The sequence below is a fragment of the Salvia splendens genome, chromosome 18 (assembly GCF_004379255.2).
Source record: "Salvia splendens isolate huo1 chromosome 18, SspV2, whole genome shotgun sequence".
Lineage (NCBI taxonomy): Eukaryota > Viridiplantae > Streptophyta > Magnoliopsida > Lamiales > Lamiaceae > Salvia > Salvia splendens.
In genome coordinates this window covers 22,542,434-22,562,895 of record NC_056049.1, presented here as the reverse complement: position 1 = coordinate 22,562,895, position 20,462 = coordinate 22,542,434, and the positions used below count along the sequence as shown (strand labels likewise).

Here is a 20,462-nt window from a genome sequence, read left to right as displayed (position 1 = left end):
TATTCCCACCCACAACAAAAGATCCATTTCCCGAAAATAGTAAAATGGAACACTTACTAGTGGACGGAAGGAGTATATCGGAGAGAGCAAGAAAATCCCTAAATTAAATATTCGACCCAGCATCGGTTGATAAAAGTCAGTCGGCCATCTTTAGAAGAAAAACAGCCCAATGCTTAATTAATACTCACTAGTAACAAAAAGAATTCCCTAGCCCAATTAAGTTTGAACCATTAGACAGCCCAACTCCCTCACTCTAATATCATTCAGCCGTTTTTCTCCTTCTCTTTTTCTTATTGACGCCGCCGCTGCTCGTATCTGGATTGGGTGTTAAATGTAGGGGATGTACATTAGAGATGTCATTTAAGGCTAACCCATTTGGATTCGGACCAACCCACTTAAGTTATCGGACTATTTAGGTGCGGGCTATTCGGGTTATGAATTTTTGGGGTTATAAATTTTCAACTCTAACCCTAATGCATTGGGTTCGAGCTAGCCCATCGGATTATTTGGACCAAAAAGCTTTGAAAAACAAACTCATGTAATCAAATTTCCCTCTGTATTAATTCAAGATTTTTGATATTTTTTATACTTAGTTTTAGAATCACATAGTACCTTCAAATTTTGATGACTTTCATCAATAATAGTTGGAGATGAGTCTTTCATCTTGATCTCATAGAATATAAATAAAGATAAATTAAAATTAGAGCAATCAATTTGAATTAAAGTTTGTATTTATGTCATTATTTTGGCATTGTTCATTATCATTGTTATAACTATCATTGTTATACCGATAAATGTATTGGAATTTTGATGAGTTAATTCTCTATTTTGTTTTGATTGGCTTTGGCAATGGTAAATTAACAACGATGACGGATGACGGTATGATGGAATAATGGGTTGATGTGGGACTTAGAAGTTGGTAGTGTGGAACTATATAGAAAGGTGTGGAATGAAATATGACACATGAAATCCAAAAATATAAGAAAAACTCTAAAATTTAGTATTTTTAATTAAAAATACAACCCGTCGGGCCAACCCGCTTAACACGTCAATCCTAATGGGCTACCCTTTTTGCTTAACCCATAAAGATTCTGGACTGCATGTCTGAATATCTATTGAGATTTTTTTGCTTTTTTAGTAGACAATTGTACTGCAGAATAGTTCATGCATCGACCTAGAGTGCACGTGGATACCAAATCTTTCATCGTAACTTATTTAAAACATGAGATATACGTTTATTGAGACACCATTAGTAACATTACCATCACTCTATACTAACTAACGAGCAATTAGGGCTGCATAAGCTGAAACTGTAGAGGAAATTGCAACAGAAAGAATCGAAACCGATGGAGAAACCCTTCCCACATCCTTCCTCAACACCATTCCCTCCATCAAAGGGTAATGCAAAACTGCACCAAACAATGGTAGAAAAGCCTGCATCACCATCTCATTCATCCTCCCGTTCTGCAAAACCTTCCCGAATCCGACGACGAAGGAAGCAAGATTTAGCATATAAAGGGTGCACAATATCACCATGAAAAGGGATGGGGCTTGAAAATCAAATTTCCCCATTTGGTAAAGCTTGGAAACTTCATTATCCATGATTTTGCTCGTTGGCACAAAGCTAGCTTTGGTCAAGCCAATTTTCTCCAAGATCGCGTTCACGGAAGCCAAGAAGTAAGATGTCAATGACTTCATCGCCCACACCCTTTGCTCGTTCACCCAACTCGTGAGCGAATTCCCAGATGCCATCACCTCTTGCGCATGCTTGAGTTGCGATGAGACGAAGATAAACACAAACACCGCAAAAAATGGACTTGAAACCTGTGACCACAAATAGAGATCGTGACGTTATTTAAAAATCAGACCGGTAAGGGAATTGACGAAGATATTTAGTTCATATTTTAATCAGTCGGACCGGTCTAAACACCAATCGAACCGTTAATGTTTAGTGAATATGATAAAAAAAACACATTGTAAAACATTCTTTAGTAAATGTCAACAAGTCTATAGTGCGTTATATTGCTAACTTTTTAAGTAGCTAAATCTGCTAACTCATCAATGCATTGTATTAAAAATGTCAACATGATGACATTTGAATATCAACACAATACAATATGTTGAAATGTCAACAAAATTATTTGTTGACATATTAATGTTATCGTGTTGATATTTTTAATACTTTGCACTGATGAGTTAGCAGAGTTAACAACTTAAGAAAGTTAATAATTTATGACACCCCAGTCTATATAAGTATACAAATAAGTTCAAACATAAACAATTTTGTTAGAAAAATATTATTGAAGAGATAAGGGCGATAACATTTTCCTCTGTTTCTCATATTTCCTCATCCCTAATTTTGTTATGATAAATTTAAAACGAACCTCGGGATACAGAGGGATGCCGGCAAGGAGGCAGAGCTGGGGGACGAGGGCGAGGATGTAAACAGGGAGGAAGTAAATAGCGTAGTATGCCAGTTCTGCATAGACCATGCTTTGCAGAACCGACATTCGCAGCGCCCCATAGAATAAGGGGGAATACTTGGATAGAGCGACCTGGCTGAGTCCGAGGAACCACCGCGTGTTTTGGACAAGAGTATCCCCGAGGCTCATCGGAGATGAACCTAAGAAACATGGCCTTGAAGGATTCAAATACACTGAAACCCATCCCTCGCAATGCAGATTGAACCCTGTGAAATAATCTTCAACTACTGCAAAATATCTATATCCCACCTACATTTTGATTTATATCATCAATGTTGTTGCAAGAAGTGATAAATGGATGTTATATTTAGTATGATTTGAAATAGGAATACTTGCCTCTTGCCCCCATTTTGTGCCAATGTCGTAGCTACAAGAAGCTAGCAATTGCACCTCTTTTTGCAATGCCACATCGGTGAGAAGTGCATTGGTTGGGTAATTTGGTCTATAAATTTTGGAAATCGATTTGATGAAATCATTGGACGAACCATAATACTCCTTGAGCAGGTTATGCTTAGCATCTACACAACAAGGGAGAAACAAAAATGTACACAAATTATGTGTGAAAAAAGAGGCCAAAATATACTTGAAAATTATGACATACATCAGAGAATTTGTTGCAAATGAAACAAATAAATTTCTTGATACATCAGTATATAAAGAGAACTGAGCCAGCTACTTTACTCTTTACTCATCACTAATTAATTTTAAGCTGGATGTGATAGGCTTCTATCATAAGATCAAAGTGAGCGACATATATTGGCTAAAACTTTAACCGACTCAACAATATATTTGGACCGTAACAAAAAAAGTAACTATCCCAATAATATAATAACTACTCACTCCAACCGCAAATATTTGTCCATATTTTTTCTTTTCGGTCATTCCATCATTGCATGGCCTATTTATTTTGACTTTACTATATACATTTCACGAACTTATTACACTCATATTGTATTTGCGGAACCCATATTACGTTTTTATATTTACATCCTTCTACATTTTACAAAACTCAAATCTAGTAAAAAAGAAACATATATTTGCAGACGGAGGGAATCTATAGCTTCAAATTTTGTCCTGTTCAATAGATGGCTCGTTCAATTGGGGCCCACCATTATCTAAATCTCATGAGATATTCTACTTATCACCAATTAATTTTTAAGTTAAAAGCAGGCCGTATTATATAGGTGACATTTCACTCTACATAAATTTTATAACGTGTGAAATTAATATATTTAACATTATTAAGTTTATACGAAGTGGAAATGTCGCATGCAAAATTTGGCTACCAACTTTCTTATTTCTAGAATAATTTATTCACGAAGATCGTATAGTAGTGTACTAATTATTCGATGTTTGAATTATATCAATTAAATTATGATAGTAAACGTCTTGGCTATAAAATTGTAGGAGTACTATTGATTTAAAATGACATTACTTGGTTGAAGTTTCCGAATTCCACATAGTGCTTCTCTCTTTATATAAAAGGCCGTCCCTGTCAAGCCCGGCCCATTAAGCCCATTCAAGCCGTCCCATTTCGTCTGAAATATATCAATGATGAAATTAAAATTATCCATAACTAGTGGATGTGACATGAATAAAAAAAATGTATTGTTACCCAAATAAATCTCAAGGCAGCATCGTAGATATCGTGGTTGCGTCTGATGTTGTGAAATATCTGAGGGAACTGAACAAATGCAAGATTCTGGGAGAGTTTAGTGTCGAGATGGAAGCACATTGCTTGACGGGCCGACGTCGGATCGTTACAGTACATGTCACAATCCAACGATAGAATGTAGGGCGAGTTGCTAATCATACCCGATACTCGGAGCTATACACAAAAAGAGATCAACTTAAATTCCTAGTGAATTACTCAAAAAATTCAGATATTTGAGAATTTAATTACAAGAACGTTGAGGGCTCCGGCTTTGAAATTGTGGGGATGAGACGGCCTTTTCTCGCGAGCGACGTAGACGACAAGCGGTATCCCATCATCGTTGCTCGAATCCGTAACATTGGAGTTTCTATCGCTGATCACCTATAAGTATGAATGTAATAGATAAATGTGTGATAGACCTGACCTGACTTAAAAAGAGATACTATCAATTCGTGGAAATTAATTAATCATGTGATTGATAGTGTCTTCTTATTTGTTTTTTTCAACTATTGTTCCATTATCATGTCACATTCGATCAATAAATTAGGTGCTTTCAAGGGCTGGAATATGGCTAAAACTAGCTTCAAAGATACTAGTCTTTCTATCTCTCTATTATTTTAACAAATTTTCATTAAAACTCGTGCAGTTTCAAAAGTTTTTATTTTTAGGGGATGGAGGGAGTATTCTAGATTTTAAATTATTGTTAAATTAGTAAAATGGAACGATAAAATAATACCTCTATGTAATTTTGATGGGAACATTTAGAAAAAATAAATTAATAGTCATAGTCACTATTTATAATCGGTGAAAATGGTAAGTACATATGTGAACATATTTAAATATTTATAAAATGATTATTTTTATAAATAGTATATACAGTATATACTTAAATAACTTTGCATGACAAGTCATTATATGACATAATAGTTTTATTTTATTATACATTCCAATAATTAATGATTTAACTTTTAGGATAAAACCATAAGGCTGAATAAAAAAAAAGTCATAATCTGGCATGTCGCTCTAGATAGTAAGAAATCTGCACTCGTTTTAATATTTTTACCAAAATAGTATTTCATTAATTGTTAAATTACCCATTTGTTGTGTAATTATCCCTGAGTTAATATTGTAATAAGATTATTTCAATTACGTAGAAATAAATTTAATTTTATTCTATAATATAATTGATTATATATAATTATGGAAATGAATTTTATCATATCATTTAAAATTTAAATGATATTCAAATAAGATTTAGTTTTGTCCCTAAATAATTCCGAGTGGGAAAATGAGAGAACATAAATTTAATAGTCATAATTTATAGTATTAAAATTTAAAAATCGGTGAAAGTGGTAAGTTAAAATATTTAAATGTTGATTAAACCTATTAATTTGTTATGAACATTTACTTAAAACAAATTTTATGTGATAATTCATTATAGGACTGAGTAGTTTATTACTATTAATTATACATTATTCCAATAATAAATGATTTACCTTTTCGGATAAAACAATGAGCCTACATAAAAGAAGTCATAAGCAGGCATGTCACACTCTAGTAGATTAGTGGGTATACACATTTCAACTTATTAATTTGTTTGAACTCTACATTATGGAATCTGTTACCTTGACCTAATATTAGTACTATCGTTTTAATATTTTTACTAATTAATTACTTTATTACCCATGTTTTGGTAGAAAAAATGGGTGGATAGGTAGGGTTGGTATAAGGGTTTAATTATCCCCATTTTCAAATGATTTTCTTAAATTTTACTATAATTGATATGTAATTAATAATTAAATTAAAACAAATAAAATAAATAAAATTATGAAAAAGTGATTAAATCACTGGGTGACACCAAAATATCGAACAGGGGATTCCAAGTGAAAAATCGTACTACTGCGACTATTCCAAAATTTTCTACTTCAGGTTAATTAAATTTACTTTATATTTTACTAATGGAGTCACGTGAAATCTGCAGGCCTTATATCCTTTGTCAGTCGTTAACACTGAAATTTCTGTATCACTGTATTAATGAGTATTAATTTCTATTGACTTCTAATTCACAAAACTACCATTCCCTCTGTTTCTTATTAATTAAGTTGTTTTTTAATTTTAAAAATAAATAACTCATTTCAGTTTTTGACAAAAATAACATTTTTCTTACTTTATTCTCTATTAATTTATTTACCATCTTATTTACCATCCATCCAGATTAAGTAATTTCCGATACCTCGATTGTTGGTGAATGGTCCCTGCTGGCCTTAACGTGTGCTTCAGCAATAATCTTGCCCAAAGAATTCTTGAAATCCTCATAGGCTTTCTGCACCATAAAAATTTTTCCAATAATCTTAGCAACAGTGATATAGGAGTATTGGTGCACCCGCAACGCATTGCGTGGGTGTCTCGTATCTTGTCCCTCCGAGACGAGACGACAGCGAGACGCGTTGCAGCGTCCCGTCTAGTCCCGGTCTCGCCGAGACGCCCGTCCCATCGAGACGGCTGGCGCTAGGCGTGATGTCCACTCGCCGGCCCGCGAGTGAGCTTCGTCACGCTGACGCAATAAATCATTTTTTTTTTAAAAATTCGAATTTAATAAATTCAAACGGTAATGTTACCGTTTTTTCGACAGTTTTTTTATTATTATTTTCTTTTTTTTACTCTATAAATACTCATATTTCATCCTCATTATACACACAAACACACATCTATTCTTCCTAAATCATCTCCATTTCCTTTCCAATTTTCATCACAAAATGTCCGGCGACGAAAACTCTGGCAGCTCCGGTGGGTTTGACATCAATGCGTTTGGCGACTGGGGGGCATGTACAATGTCTTGGGTGGTTCCGGTTCCGGTTCGTCGACGCCGGGCACCCAAGGCTCGTCGACGCCGGCAGGGTACCAACCACCCCATTTTGATGTATATGCATACGATCGTCCCTCCGCCGCGAGGTATTCGCAGGGATTATCCCAAATTAGGGAGGATTATCCAGATGAACCCAATCCGGAAGGAGGACGAGGCGATGGAAGCTCCAGGGCATTCGACGCCGTGGAGGAAGAGGAGGAGGCGGCCGAGGAAGAGGAGGATGTAGGCCGCCATCCGTACAGCCGCAAGGACACGGTGACTCTGTACAATGCCTGGATCAGCGTCTCGTACGATCCCATCGTCGGGAATCAACAATCCCGGAAGTGCTTTAGGGAAAAGGTCACCGAGGCCTACAATGAGATTAAGCCGAAGGGGTCCCGCCGCCGCACATTGAAGATGCTCCGAAGTCATTTTGACCGAGTCGACAGAGAGGTCAAAAAATTCTGCGGCATCTACAAGAATGAAGCGGCTCATTACCAAAGCGGAACCACTAGAGCCGACATTCTGATATCGTCTTTGCGCGACGACAATGATAAAGAATTCAAACATGTTGATGTTTGGGAGGCCGTCAAAGAAGTCGAAAGGTGGGCCGGTGGTGTCCAGTCCAGCACGGGCTAGACCTCGAAACGCACGAAGCACACGGCGGGTGGCCAATACTCTTCTAGTGGGGGCGGTTCAGGCAGCGCCGCACAAGAGGTTACCTCGCAGGAGGTTGGGGGCACGACAGACGATGCAGGGGGGTCCTCCCGTGGGTGCCATCGGCCGCAAGGGACCAAGGCGGCGAAGGCGGCTAGAGGAGGAGGGGCCGAGGCGAATCAAGCCAGGCGGGTTCCCAAGGGCCGCCCTCATCCCTAATGTCCATGTACTTCACCGCCACGATGGCGGACACTTCCCGGATGACGCCCGCCCAATATCAAGCCCATCATGCCGGCATTGCGTATCTGGCAGGACAACTTGGTATTCCGTCTACATTCGGTGCACCGCCACCGCCTTCGGAGGATGATTCGCCGGCAGAGTAGTTTTTATAATTTCTATAAATTTGTATTTTAAATTATGTCTTTTTTATTTATTTTGCCACGAATTTAATTATGTATTTTTTTAGGAGTTGTAATTTTATTTTATTTAATGAAGTGTGTTTTTATTAATTGAATTTGTTGGTAATAAAAATAAAAAAATGAAATTGAATGAATAGTTAAGGGATGAGATGGTTAAGAAACGGATAAGAAAATGGAGGGTTGCAGGTGCTATCTCTGAGTTAAGAGATGGAGTGAAAAGTACAGTGAGGCCCATGAATAGTTAAGAGATGAGATGGTTAAGAAACGGATAAGAGATAGCGTTGCGGATGGCCTTGTACTCGAATCACCATGATGGTGTACCTATCAAAATTTAATACTACTTGTACTTATATATGCACCTATAATATAGTATTATACATTGAATCACCATGATCATGTCCCTATCAAAATTTAATTCTACTACTTATATATGCACCTATAATATACTATTATACTTTTATCGATAATATGTTCTGGCAAGACATAATTTTCAAACATGTAGCGAGACATAATCAGAATTCGACCCGATTTCATATTTTTATCGATAATATGTTTTGGCAAGGATTAAAAAAGGACAAACCTCAATAGCATTCTTCTCAACAAAGAAGTGACCATCACTCCCACCAATCTCTTCTCTCATGAAATAAACCTCAGGGCACCTCTCCTTCACCCTATACTTCCTACAAAACGGGATCCACACCTTCGCGAACTCCCGCGCCCGTCTTAGGGCGCGGAGTGTGACAGGGGATCCCCCGTCGTCTGAGAGATAGAGGTGAAGCTTATCGGGAGGATAATCGAGCGCCATGGCCGATATAACGGTGTTCATCACCTCCAAACTCGGCTCCTTCGCGGGATCAGCAGTGCACACGAACACGTCCACGGAGGGAAGCTGATCGTCCCCGGGCAGCCTCTCGGGATACACGGTTCGAGCCACGGGATTCCAGAGCGAGGCCTGGCTGAGGAGCCAGATGAATGAGAGAGTCAGCTCGGCTGTGAAGATGAGAAGGTGGGGAAGAATCAGAATAGGGCGGCTGGTTTTGGGTATGGCGGCGATGGAAGTGATTCTGTAGTAGAATAAGGCTGAGAGAGCGGCGCCATGGATGAAGGAGTGGAGACGGTTTATTGCTCTCTGAATTTTCATGGATTGCCATTCGTTTAGAGGGAGTGACGATTTTTCCATTCCCTTCGATATCTTTTTTTTTCTTTTCGTTTTTGTTTGTAAGTGAACAAGTAGTACCCTCTATTTATATACAAACATAGGTCCTCAACAATTTAAAAAGAAAAAATTTGAGGGTTTTTTTTTGTTTTTTCACTTATTTAATAATTAATTGAAAAATATTAATATAGATAAATAAGAAGAAAGGAGAAATCCAAGCATACTGCCGTCCATCGATGCGATTATTTTAATTAATACATTATCTCATCTGTCCCATTAAAAATGTAACGTTCTTATTTTTAGATGATTTATTAAAAAAAATAAAATATTTTTTAAATAGAAATATCATTATCTCCACTTTTACATTCCTCTTACTTTATTATCTCATTATTAACTACAAAACAACATTGCATAGAATTCTGTACCGAAATCCAAGTGTTTCATATTTATTGGGACAGAAATAGTATATTACATTTGTCCCATTAAAAATGAAATGTTTATGTGTTTGGGTTGTCACACTAGAAATGACATACTATTTCTTAAAGTGGAAACAACACCATCTCAACTTTATTATATTTCTTATTTTATTCTCTATATACGTATCTCATAAAATAACACTACATACAATAAGTGTCTAAAAACAAATACCCATTTTCCTAGAGTTGAGATTATAAGTAAATTTTATTTCATTAGGTAAATGAATTGTATTTAACTTTTATTTATTGAACATTGTAAATTAATTTTTATTCTTATTTAGATTTAATGTTGTTTTAAATTCTTTTTGGACCATAAGCGCAAAAATTTGGTTCCACCATTTGGTTGATGGGAATTGTTGACAATAAAAGATGTGAGGTTCTTTAAGTATATATCTAAAAATTTATTATTACAGTTATTATACAATGATTGTTTTAAATAAACGTGCGCCGGATTACTCAAATCTTCATCCTATTGATTTTAGCATAATTGTCGGCGTGGAGTTCTGATAATCTTAAGGTCAAATCCTATTATTCACGGGGGAGACTTTTGACCATAATTTGCAAATCCAGTCGAGTAGAATTAATCTAATTATGTCAAAGGGGATCTCGAAACACATATGTTAAAGCTAAAAAGAAAACGCTTAATCAATTGTCATCGTTAGTTTGCTTTGTCTCATTATTTATAGTTTATATATATAGTCACGGTCAAACATTTATAAGCGAAAAACAATCATACTATATTTTAAAAACTCATCTTTGGGTAACCACTAACGTGGATGACGATGAAAAAGAGAACACATGAGCTGTGTGGTATCCATAGATAGAAATTTCAGGATTCTTTATTCTAGTGTTTTTCAAAATTTGAAATCATATATCGAATTTTCTTGAGGAATACATCATGCAATTTGATTTCCACATAAATTTTCTCGTTCACAATCTGGATAGTATAAAGGAATAGATTTTGTACAGTTCTATTCTAACAATTGTCTTGAATTTAAGATTGTCCCAACTTTAATTTGATTAGGAGAAAGTAAGTATTTATTTTAAAGTAATTTGAAATTTATAAAAAATTAAAATTTCTAATTTAATTTGGAAAAGAGACCTTTATATATCAATTTTAAAACGTTTACCGTTGTTGGTTGAAGTGTCGAACTTGCAGTTTACCTCCAATAAATTATTATAAAGCGTATGGAGATATTTCAGTTGCAAATTATTGGCAGAAAGATTCTAACTTGATATTCAAGTTTATGTTGGTTATATTAAGCTGTTATGTGGTGGACTATTATTTGGGTCTGGGAATTAATTGGCTCGAGTGATGTGTATCCCAATTGGCTGCTGATATACCCCCACTCCTCTCACCTTCGCTGTATTCATTCGACATTCTCTCATTTCTCTCTCTGCTCTCTCGAGTCTGTTGTGATTCCTTTGCTTCTTTCTTCTTCTCCGATGAATCTCTAGTTGTTTACAATGATCTATCACGGTTATTATAGTGATTGATGTTGTATGAGTGTGGGAGAAAGCAACTGGTTCGGTTGCTTGTGTTCTGGAGAAACTAGGGTTTCTATTTTGAGAGGTTTTCTTGAGTTTGTGTTCGGTGAGGGTTTAGATCCGGTGTTGAGGAGTGTTTTGGGGTTGGTATCCGGTGTGTGAGGTTAATCACTTGAGGAACCGGCTGTGCTCCCTTAGATCTTGGTTTCTGGTGAATAGATCTGTACTATTAGCGGGTGGCTGAGTCATAGCTACGAGATCTATTCAAATTCGTTGTGTTCTCTCTTATTTCTGCATGTTTTGTTTAGATCCGAGAGGATCTCTCCTTGTCTACTAACTAGGGTTTTCAAGTGTGCATGGTTCTCGAAGACTTGTGGATGCATTCGGTTGATGATTGCATGGTCCGAGATCATTAGCTAGTTACCATTGTAATAGCTAGTATTTGTACCTGTGTAAATCAGTCGCGTGGGTGATAGTTTGACTGAGCTATCTTGTACAAGACCAAAGAAGTCTCGGTAATTAGTGAATCCGGATAGTCTGATCCCTAGAGTGGTATCAGAGCCACGGAGGGACTAGTCCGGCACCCCGAGTCGCATTAAGGAGGTGGGAAAGTGGAACCCTCCCTCGAGTGGGGGTTCGCTCTGGTAAATTGGCTTATACTCTCTGGTTTTCTTTTTCTGTTTAGAGTCACATAGGATTGAGATTTTGTTGCTGGTAGAGAGTCTTGGCAAGACTTAGGGTTTTCTCTGTATTTTCACTTTGTGTTCTTTGTTTCCGTGGTTTCTTCGTACTCTCTGATCTTTGATCTCTTTTTACCTGACCACCAAGCATTCTGTGTTGCCTAAGTGACCCCCTGCGCCCTCCAGAAGTGAGTGATTGCGAACTAGGATAGCCTTAGCCAGTCTTGCTCATGACAGTCAGGGATTTGAGGTCTGACTTGTGTGAAAATTTTGTGAGCTTGTGTTCTGTCAGTGAGTGCATGTCTCTGTGCTTGATTGCTTGCAAAATTGTGTGTTCTTATCTTGCTCCTTGTGTTCTTGTTAAAATTGCTTCTAAAATGGCTCAACCTGTTGGTTTGGTTCCTTTCAATGGTAAAAATAATTTTGTGATTTAGAAACAAAAATTGAAGTGTATTTTGATTCAACAAAAGGTTTTCAAATCTGTTGATGGCTCTCTGCCTGATGATGTTTCTCAAGAAAAACTGGATGAAATGAATGAGTTGGCTAGGGCTACTATTATTCTTAATCTGTCTGATTCTGTGATTAGGAAAGTTGATCATATTGAATCTGCTTCTGAAATGTGGAAACACATTGATACACTGTTTACTGAAACTTCTATGTCTTCAAAGATGTACTTGCTTGATTTTTTTTTTTAAATTTAAGCTTGATTTGTCAAAAGATACTGATGACAATGTGGATAGATTACAGAAGCTTGTGCAAGATATTAAAAGATCTGGTGATAAAACAATTGATGAATACACTAGTATTGCTTTGATGAATGCTATACCTGATTCTTATAGTGATGTAAAAGCTGTCATTAAATATGGCAGAGACTCTGCTCCTCTTGACTTATTAGCTGTCATTATTAGCTAAGGAACTTAAATTAAGGGAAAGGGTTCCTGACAAAAATGCTTTTAATAAGGCTTTAAATGCTAGAGGAAGATTTAAATCAAGAGGGGGTAATGAATCAAATGGTGTTTTTAATTCAAACTCAAATTTCAAGAAAAAATTTAGGTCCAGGTCCCATATCAAGGTCTATAGATCTTTCAGAAAATGTTATAACTGTGGAGAAACTGTGCATTATAAAAGAGACTGTAATAAACCTAAAAAGAATAGGCCTCCTAATAATAATAATGGTAACTCTCAGATTGAAAATGTTGCAAATATTACAAAGTTTGATGCTGACAATGAATCTGTGTTTATGCTGCATGATTTGTTGTATATAAATGCTTCCCCTATGTGTCCTTTTACATCAAATGATTGGCTGTGTGATTCTGGTTGTACTTATCATGTTAGCCCCTTCAAGGAAGTATTCACTGAGATTAAGCTTGTAACTAATACTTATGTGTCAATGGCTGATGACAAGAAGTGTGAAATTCTTGGTATTGGCACTGTGTGTTTGAAGTTTGAAAATGACTATGCGTTGAACCTGAAGGATGTGAGATATGTTCCAGATTTATACTATAATTTGATGTCATGCACTGCATTAGAAAAATCTGGCATGGGTGGAAAATGGGGGGAAGGGTACATGAAAATCTGTAAGGGTTCCATGTGTGTGTTCAAGGCTAAAAGGAAATGTGGTTTATATGTCTGTACAGCTGTGCCTCTTACCTGTGATAAATCATGTGCCAATGTTGTTAAAACTGATAAATTGATGTTATGGCATAATAGGCTAGGTCACATGAGTAAAAAAGGACTGAATATTCTGAAAAAACATGATATCTTGTCTGAATCTGATGTTCATGGTAATTTGCCTTTCTGTGACACTTGTGTGTTAGGTAAACAGCAGAGTTACTTTTTCTACCCTTGTGCCTACAAATGTCAGTCAAAATATTTTTGAATATCTGCACATGGATGTGTGGGGCCCTGCCTCTGTGTCCTCTCACTCTGGTTCTGTGTATTTTCTGTCAATCATGAAGCAAAAACAATAATACAATAGGTATTGCCTTTGTCAATTGAATTCTATGTGCAGCTTCATTTATTTTAGAACGTATGATCATGACATTTCAGCAAAGGTCTTATAGTGTTCATTTATATCTTCATTTTCGCATAATTATATAATCGACTTGTCGATATTTATAACATTTGTTCTAGAGTAGGTGCGCCAATACTTGTGATTTTTGAATCATTATATCCCAACTAACAATCATTATATCCCAACTAACAATGATCCTATCAGTAGTACAATTTTTATTGTGATGTCCTTTTCGTGGCCCAATGTGTTTTTTTCTTCCTGGGCCCAACCATGGGGATAGATGGGCCGTAGCAAAAGTTCCAGACGTGAGAAGAACTAAATTGTGTCATAGCAAAAGTTTTTAGAATTGTTACAATACCGTAAATAGTATTCTCTCCGTCCTATCACAAGATGATTCACTTTTCTTTTTAGCATATTTCATCCAAAATGACTTATTACTAAAACTAAAATCTATTTATCTCTAATTTATTGTTTCTCTTACTTTATTATTTCCACTTAACACATAAATTAAAACTGTATAAAATTTTGTGTCATCCAAGAAAGAGGTCATTTTGCTTAAGATAGAGGAAGTAGTAATTTTTAATTAATAATAAACCACTTTTAAATGAAAATTAAGAAGAAAAAGTTATTAAAAGCTTTAAAAAAATTTGACAGTTGGCCACAGAACCATTTATAGCATCTCCATTCATTTACATCAAATCCCAACCTATTTTTATGGAAATGTCTATTTGAGTCTAACCTTATTTCCATACAATATTTTGAGTCCAACCTATCTTTAAGACCACTTTCTTACAATACATATTTAAATCCAATCTGATCTCACGAAAATTATATCCGAAAATGTGTACTGAAATTTCTAGGTTGATATCACCTCATAGAGTCTCTATTATTACACGGTGAATTACTATTACACATTACCTATTGTTACGCTTGCTAATAAAACGTGCACCAACTGTCAGTATTGCAAGAGTGTCACAATAATATATTTATTCGGACAGTTACAAGTGTCATATTAAATCATTTATATTCATGATTACCTCTGTAATGATTTCTTAACATAAATTAACCATCAACAATTTCTGTGAATAATGCTGCATATATATAATTACACAAATAATCCATTATTTAATTTAAATCTATGAATTAAGCAAACGCACAACAAACTTAAAAATCACAAAGACAAGTAGAAAATAAAATGACTACTCATTTCCCTAGCCTTGGAACAAGGCCTTGAAGAATGGGAAAGCTAAGGAGAAGAACATACATAGACAACATCCCCTGTCCGAACATCTCTGCCACGTTCCCTCGGGCAACGAGCCCCTTCGCGCCGCCAACGAAGCAGCCCAAGTTGATCAAGACGAGCAGCGTCAGCGGCACCATGAACATCTTGGCTCCCTGGAAATCGAACTTCCCTTTCTGGTACTTGTCTAGCTTCTCTTGATCCACTACCTTGTTTGTCAGCCTGAAGTTGGCCTTCGCCACGCCTGCGTATTTCATCAAGACATCAACGCATCCGAACAAGCAGGCCGTCACCGCCCGGATTATCCAGATCCTCTGCTCGTTCCACATTGTCCGCACCGTGCCTCCACTTGACTTCACTTCGGCTGAGGAAGCGTATGCGCCTGCGAAAACTGCGAACCACGGGCTTGTGACCTGCCAAAATTAGGGTTTTGAGTTAGGGCTTGGTTTTGTAAATGTTGATTTGAAAGTTGCATATATATGGAATAGATTGAGATATTGGAGTTAATTAAAATTTGCTTGTTAACTAATGAATTGAATTATTTTGTGAACAAAATACCCACACCTCTATCTAAGAGATGTACCAAAAATTGCTACTGAATCAGATAGATAGGCACGTGGATACCGAAAGTAATTGATTCAACTAATGGATTAAGAAAAATAAATTACACAACGAGTAAGTATTATTTCTATTGTAAAATTGAATGTGAATGATGCAAATTAAATTACGAACCCTGGTCACATTCTTGTCTATAATTTCCGTTGCGTATTATTAGATGGTGACAAGAATATCTAGCAATTACTTTTTCTAGTTAATTGATGTTTGAAGTTATACCTTGGGAAAGAGGGGAACAGCGGACTCAAGAGGAGGTTTCTGAAGCCAATCTACCTTTATACTTGGACAAGATCGATTCCGTAGAAGAAGCATAGGGGGGAAACCGTGCCGTACAAGAAACAAGCAACGGATATGAAGTGGGAAAAGGCGAAGAATCCGTAGCACAAGGCTTGAGGGAGAGGCATCCTCGAGACGCCATAGGTGAGAGGGCTGTATTTCGAGAGGCCGACTTGTACCAAACCGGAAGCCCATTTCATGAGCTGCACCAGGGCGTCCTTCATGTCGATCGTGGTGCATCCCAGGAAGCATGACCGGTCCGGGTAGCGGTAAACCGACTTCCACCCCCGGCTGTGCATCAGATACCCGGTGAATGTGCTCTGCAGCAAACAATCATATTAATTGTAGGAAATATCGAACTGAGCATCTAAGCTCCATCAATGGAAGAAAACTGAAATTTTATTGATAGAGATAAAAGAGAATACAATGTCTCAACTCATACAAAGCATGAGCTATCTATTTATACTACATAGCTCCAAAAAATCTAACTAACCAACATCTAACTAACTCCACGTCAGCATTCCAACTCATCAGCTCCAGAAGCTTCTTACGTGTTTATGCATTCCATATTAGTCATGCTCAGGTACGTGCATGTCCACTTGCAGCTCCATGTACTTCCATTTTCTACACACCCCCTCAAGATGGACTATATATGCTATGAAAGTTCATCTTGTCCAAAATAGAGTTGAAAGCACCATCTCCTAGAGGTTTTGTGAATATATCAGCTAATTGAAGGTTATTTCTTATGTGTAGAGGCTTGATGATGCCCTTTAGATACCTTTCTCTGACTGTGTGACAATCAATCTCAATGTGCTTGGTTCTCTCATGGAAAACCGGGTTAGAACAGATGTATATTGCAGATTGGTTGTCACAATACAATGGTACTGCTTTCTCAGTCTTTATCCCAAAGTCTTCCAATAAATATAGCCACTGCCCATACAACTTCACATGTGGCTTGAGCCATGGCCCTATATTCTGCTTCAGCAGAAGACCTGGAGATGGTATTTTGCTTCTTTGCCTTCCAAGAAACAATGGAGTTACCAAGAAAGAGACAATAACCAGTCATAGACTTCCTTGTATCCGGGCATGAAGCCCAATCTGCATCAGAAAATATGCTAAGTGTTGGCTTTGAGCTGCTGGAGTAGAACAGCCCATGACCTGGGGTTTTCTTAAGATATCTCAAGATCCTTTCTGCTGCTTGCCAATGTTCTACGCATGGCTTTGATACATATTGACTTAATTTGTGAACAGCAAAGGTGATATCTGGCCGTGTGATGCATAAGTATAGAAGCCTCCCAATTAATCTTCTATACTTTGAAGATTCATCTAGAGTTGTTCCTGCCTCCAACTGCAGTTTCTTCATGGGATCCATGGGGGTTGCAGCTGGTTTGCAGCCAAGAAAACCAGTTTCTTTCAATAAGTCCATAACATATTTTCTTTGTGATATTTGAATTCCCTTCTTATTTCTAGCAATTTCAAGTCCAAGGAAATATTTAGGAACTCCAAGATCTTTAAACTTGAAATGCTTTGTGAGGAAATTCTTGAAATCATTGGTCATATCTGGATCAGATGTGGCAACTAGGATGTCATCAACATACACAACTATCCCAAAGAATTTCTCACCATCAGATTTGAAGAAAAAAGAATGATCTGAGGCTGACTGATGCAAACCAAATCCCTTAAGAACTTCTGATAGCTTCAAGTACCACTGCCTCGAAGCTTGTTTTAAGCCATAAAGGGATTTCTTTAACTTGCATACTAGTGTAGATTCTGGAGTTGCCCCCTCAACAGACAGCCTATCTACTTCAAGACCTGGTGGAAGTGTCATATATATATCTTCCTCTAAATCTCCATATAGAAAAGCATTGTTTATGTCCAAGTGAGTCAGAGACCATCCCTTAATGGCTGCTAAGGCTAGCATTATCTTCACAGTTGTAAGTTTAGCCACTGGAGAAAAGGTGTCAAGAAAATCTACACCCTCAAGTTGTGTAAAGCCTTTTGCTACTAATCGAGCCTTATATCTTTCAACAGAGGCATCTGCATTGTATTTCACTTTATACACCCATTTGCAATCAATGGGAACTTTCCCTGGAGGAAGAACAGTTATGTACCAAGTATCTGTTCTTATGAAGGCTGAAAGCTCTTCTTGCATTGCCAACTTCCACTCTTTAATGGTTGAGGCTTGTTTATAGGTAGCTGGCTCATATATGGAGGACATGAGAATGACATATTTCAGATATTCTGGGCTCAGTTTGGAAAGAGAGAAGTGAGCAGAAATGGGATAGGAGCAAGAAGAAACAGAATTACATATGTAATCTGTGAGATGAGTAGGTTGCTTTGTGAGTCTGCCCGTTCTTGTGGTGGTAGGATCTGGAGTATTGCTGTGCAGGTTTGAGGAAGAAGAAGGATTCTGAACTCCAGTGGGGAATCCAGATGATGACATGTGAGGAGAAGAAGAATTATTCTGAATTTCAGTGGGAAATTCAGATGGTGACAGATGTGAGAGAGGAAGAACATCCTCATGAAAAACAACATTCCTTGTGATTATTTCTTGCATAGTGTCAAGCTCAAGCAATTTGTATCCTTCATAATCAGCAGGATATCCCAATAAAACACACTTTGTGGCTCTTGGAGAAAATTTGGTTCTGCCTCTGTCCAAGGTGGAAGCATAGCAGAGGCATCCTATGGTTCTAAGATGAGTATATGATGGTGGTTTAAGGAAAAGGGCTTGAAAAGGAGTCATGTTGTCACTGAGGACAGAAGATGGAGTCCTGTTTATCAGATATGAGGCATTCAAGATACAATCACCCCAATATTGAATAGGCAAGTGTGACTGAAACATCAAACTTCTAGCCACATTCAATAGATGTTTGTGTTTTCTTTCAACACGAGCATTTTGTTGCAGAGTTTCAACACATGAGTGTTGTACCACTGTCCCAAAGAGGCTATATAGATGAGTTAAGTTAAACTCAGGAGCATTATCTGAACGAATAGCCTTGATTTTTTGGAGAATTGGGTGAGAATGATGTTGAAAAATTGTTTAAGTATAGTGGAAACATCAGATTTGTTTTGCATCAAAAAAGTCCAAACAAATCTTGAACAATCATCAACTATAGTAAGGAAATACTTGTATCCTTGATGAGTTGGTGGATTGAAGGGTCCCCAAACATCACAATGAATGAGGTCAAAGATACAAGAAGCAACATAATCAGATTTTGAAAAAGGTAAGTGTTGTTGCTTGGCTATAGGACAAATTTCACACAGAGAATGAGATTTATTTCTGAATGAAAGTATCTCAGACATAGATTTCAACTTGGTAAAAGATAAATGGCCAAGTCTTTTGTGCCAAACATCCATAGAAACAACAGAATTGACAGAAGAATTAGAAAATTGGGCAGAAGGTGAGTTTTCTGAGGCAGAATCCACTTGAAGCATGTATAAGTTACCCAATCGATTACCCCTCCCAATCACAACTTCCCGAGAAGCTTCCTGAATCACAAGAGAGTTGGGAGTGAAGATTATGGAGCAAGATAGAGAACTAGTCAGTGAGCTTACAGAAATGAGATTAAAGCTGAAGGAAGGAACATAGATAACAGATTCTAGTGTTATTGTAGGTGTTAAACACACTGTTCCTATGTGAGAAATGGAGGCTGTAGAACCATTTGGTAAGTTCACCGAGGCATTATTCACAGGGTTAGAGGAAACAAACAATGATAGATTGCAGCAAACATGATGTGTTGCTCCGGTATCAAGGAGCCATACAGCATTAGGAACATTAGCACTTGCTGTAAAAGGAATGTAAAGAGTAGTACCTGAAAAAGGAGAAGACTGAGAGGTTTGTGAGGTATTGAGTGCGGCTGAAGGAGTTGTGGAAGAGTTGGTGGCAAGTTGACTCTGCAAGAGAGAAATCAATTGCTGATATTGATCATATGTTGGCATAACAGATGTTGCAGAAGACTGAGATTGCATAGGTTTATCCATCAGATCAGTAGAAAATTCTTCAACAAAATTTACTGATTTACTTGGTCCAAAATCCTTAGATCCTGGTTTATACTTTCCTTTTCCAAATCCTGGAGGAAATCCATGCAAAACAAAGCACCTATCCACAGTGTGATTTGTCTTTCCACAGTGAGAACATAACCTTCGATTGAAGGAAGAAGATGCAGCATTTGCAGAATAAGGAGCAGTATTTGCAGAGTAAGGTTGTTCACTCAATGTAGGAGGATTATATGGAGGAACATTTCCTTCAATAGAACGCTGTCTTTCCTCTTGCAACACTAGAGAGAAGGCCTTCGATAAAGTCGGCAGAGGAACCATGGACAGGATGTGAGATCTAATCTGAGAGTATGATGAGTTCAAACCAACCAAAAATTGCATCATACATTCTTCTTCCTGATGGTTGTGCCATCTGGTTGTACTACGGCATCTACAGGTAGTACATATACACCATGAAATCGGT

The 20,462-nt window shown here is 37.2% G+C and overlaps 3 protein-coding genes across 4 annotated transcripts; 1 reads left to right on the top strand and 2 right to left on the bottom strand.

Moving 5' to 3' along the window:
- Window positions 1–977: 977 nt before the first annotated feature.
- LOC121775722 (cellulose synthase-like protein E6) lies at window positions 978–9,322 on the bottom strand. The gene is made up of 8 exons (XM_042172749.1): window positions 8,639–9,322; window positions 6,371–6,460; window positions 4,387–4,518; window positions 4,099–4,311; window positions 3,919–4,021; window positions 2,820–3,001; window positions 2,385–2,732; window positions 978–1,824 (listed from the first exon to the last, which is right to left on the bottom strand). The coding sequence occupies exons 1-8, from the start codon at window positions 9,236–9,238 to the stop codon at window positions 1,279–1,281; spliced, it is 2,214 nt and encodes a 737-aa protein (XP_042028683.1). The 5' UTR covers window positions 9,239–9,322; the 3' UTR covers window positions 978–1,278.
- A 2,766-nt stretch (window positions 9,323–12,088) lies between these two features.
- On the top strand, window positions 12,089–13,737 carry LOC121776931. Its single transcript, XM_042174075.1, has 4 exons — window positions 12,089–12,247; window positions 12,329–12,528; window positions 12,599–12,755; window positions 13,045–13,737. Exons 1-4 carry the CDS (start codon window positions 12,089–12,091, stop codon window positions 13,735–13,737), a joined length of 1,209 nt encoding a protein of 402 aa, XP_042030009.1.
- A 1,193-nt stretch (window positions 13,738–14,930) lies between these two features.
- LOC121776155 (cellulose synthase-like protein E2) lies at window positions 14,931–16,415 on the bottom strand. Of its 2 annotated transcripts, none has more exons than XM_042173298.1 (2): window positions 15,947–16,415; window positions 14,931–15,525 (listed from the first exon to the last, which is right to left on the bottom strand). In XM_042173298.1, the coding sequence occupies exons 1-2, from the start codon at window positions 16,253–16,255 to the stop codon at window positions 15,076–15,078; spliced, it is 759 nt and encodes a 252-aa protein (XP_042029232.1). In that variant the 5' UTR covers window positions 16,256–16,415; the 3' UTR covers window positions 14,931–15,075. The 2 variants fall into 2 exon arrangements, with proteins under 2 accessions (XP_042029232.1, XP_042029233.1); XM_042173299.1 differs by having other exon boundaries at window positions 16,001–16,415.
- Window positions 16,416–20,462: the final 4,047 nt, after the last annotated feature.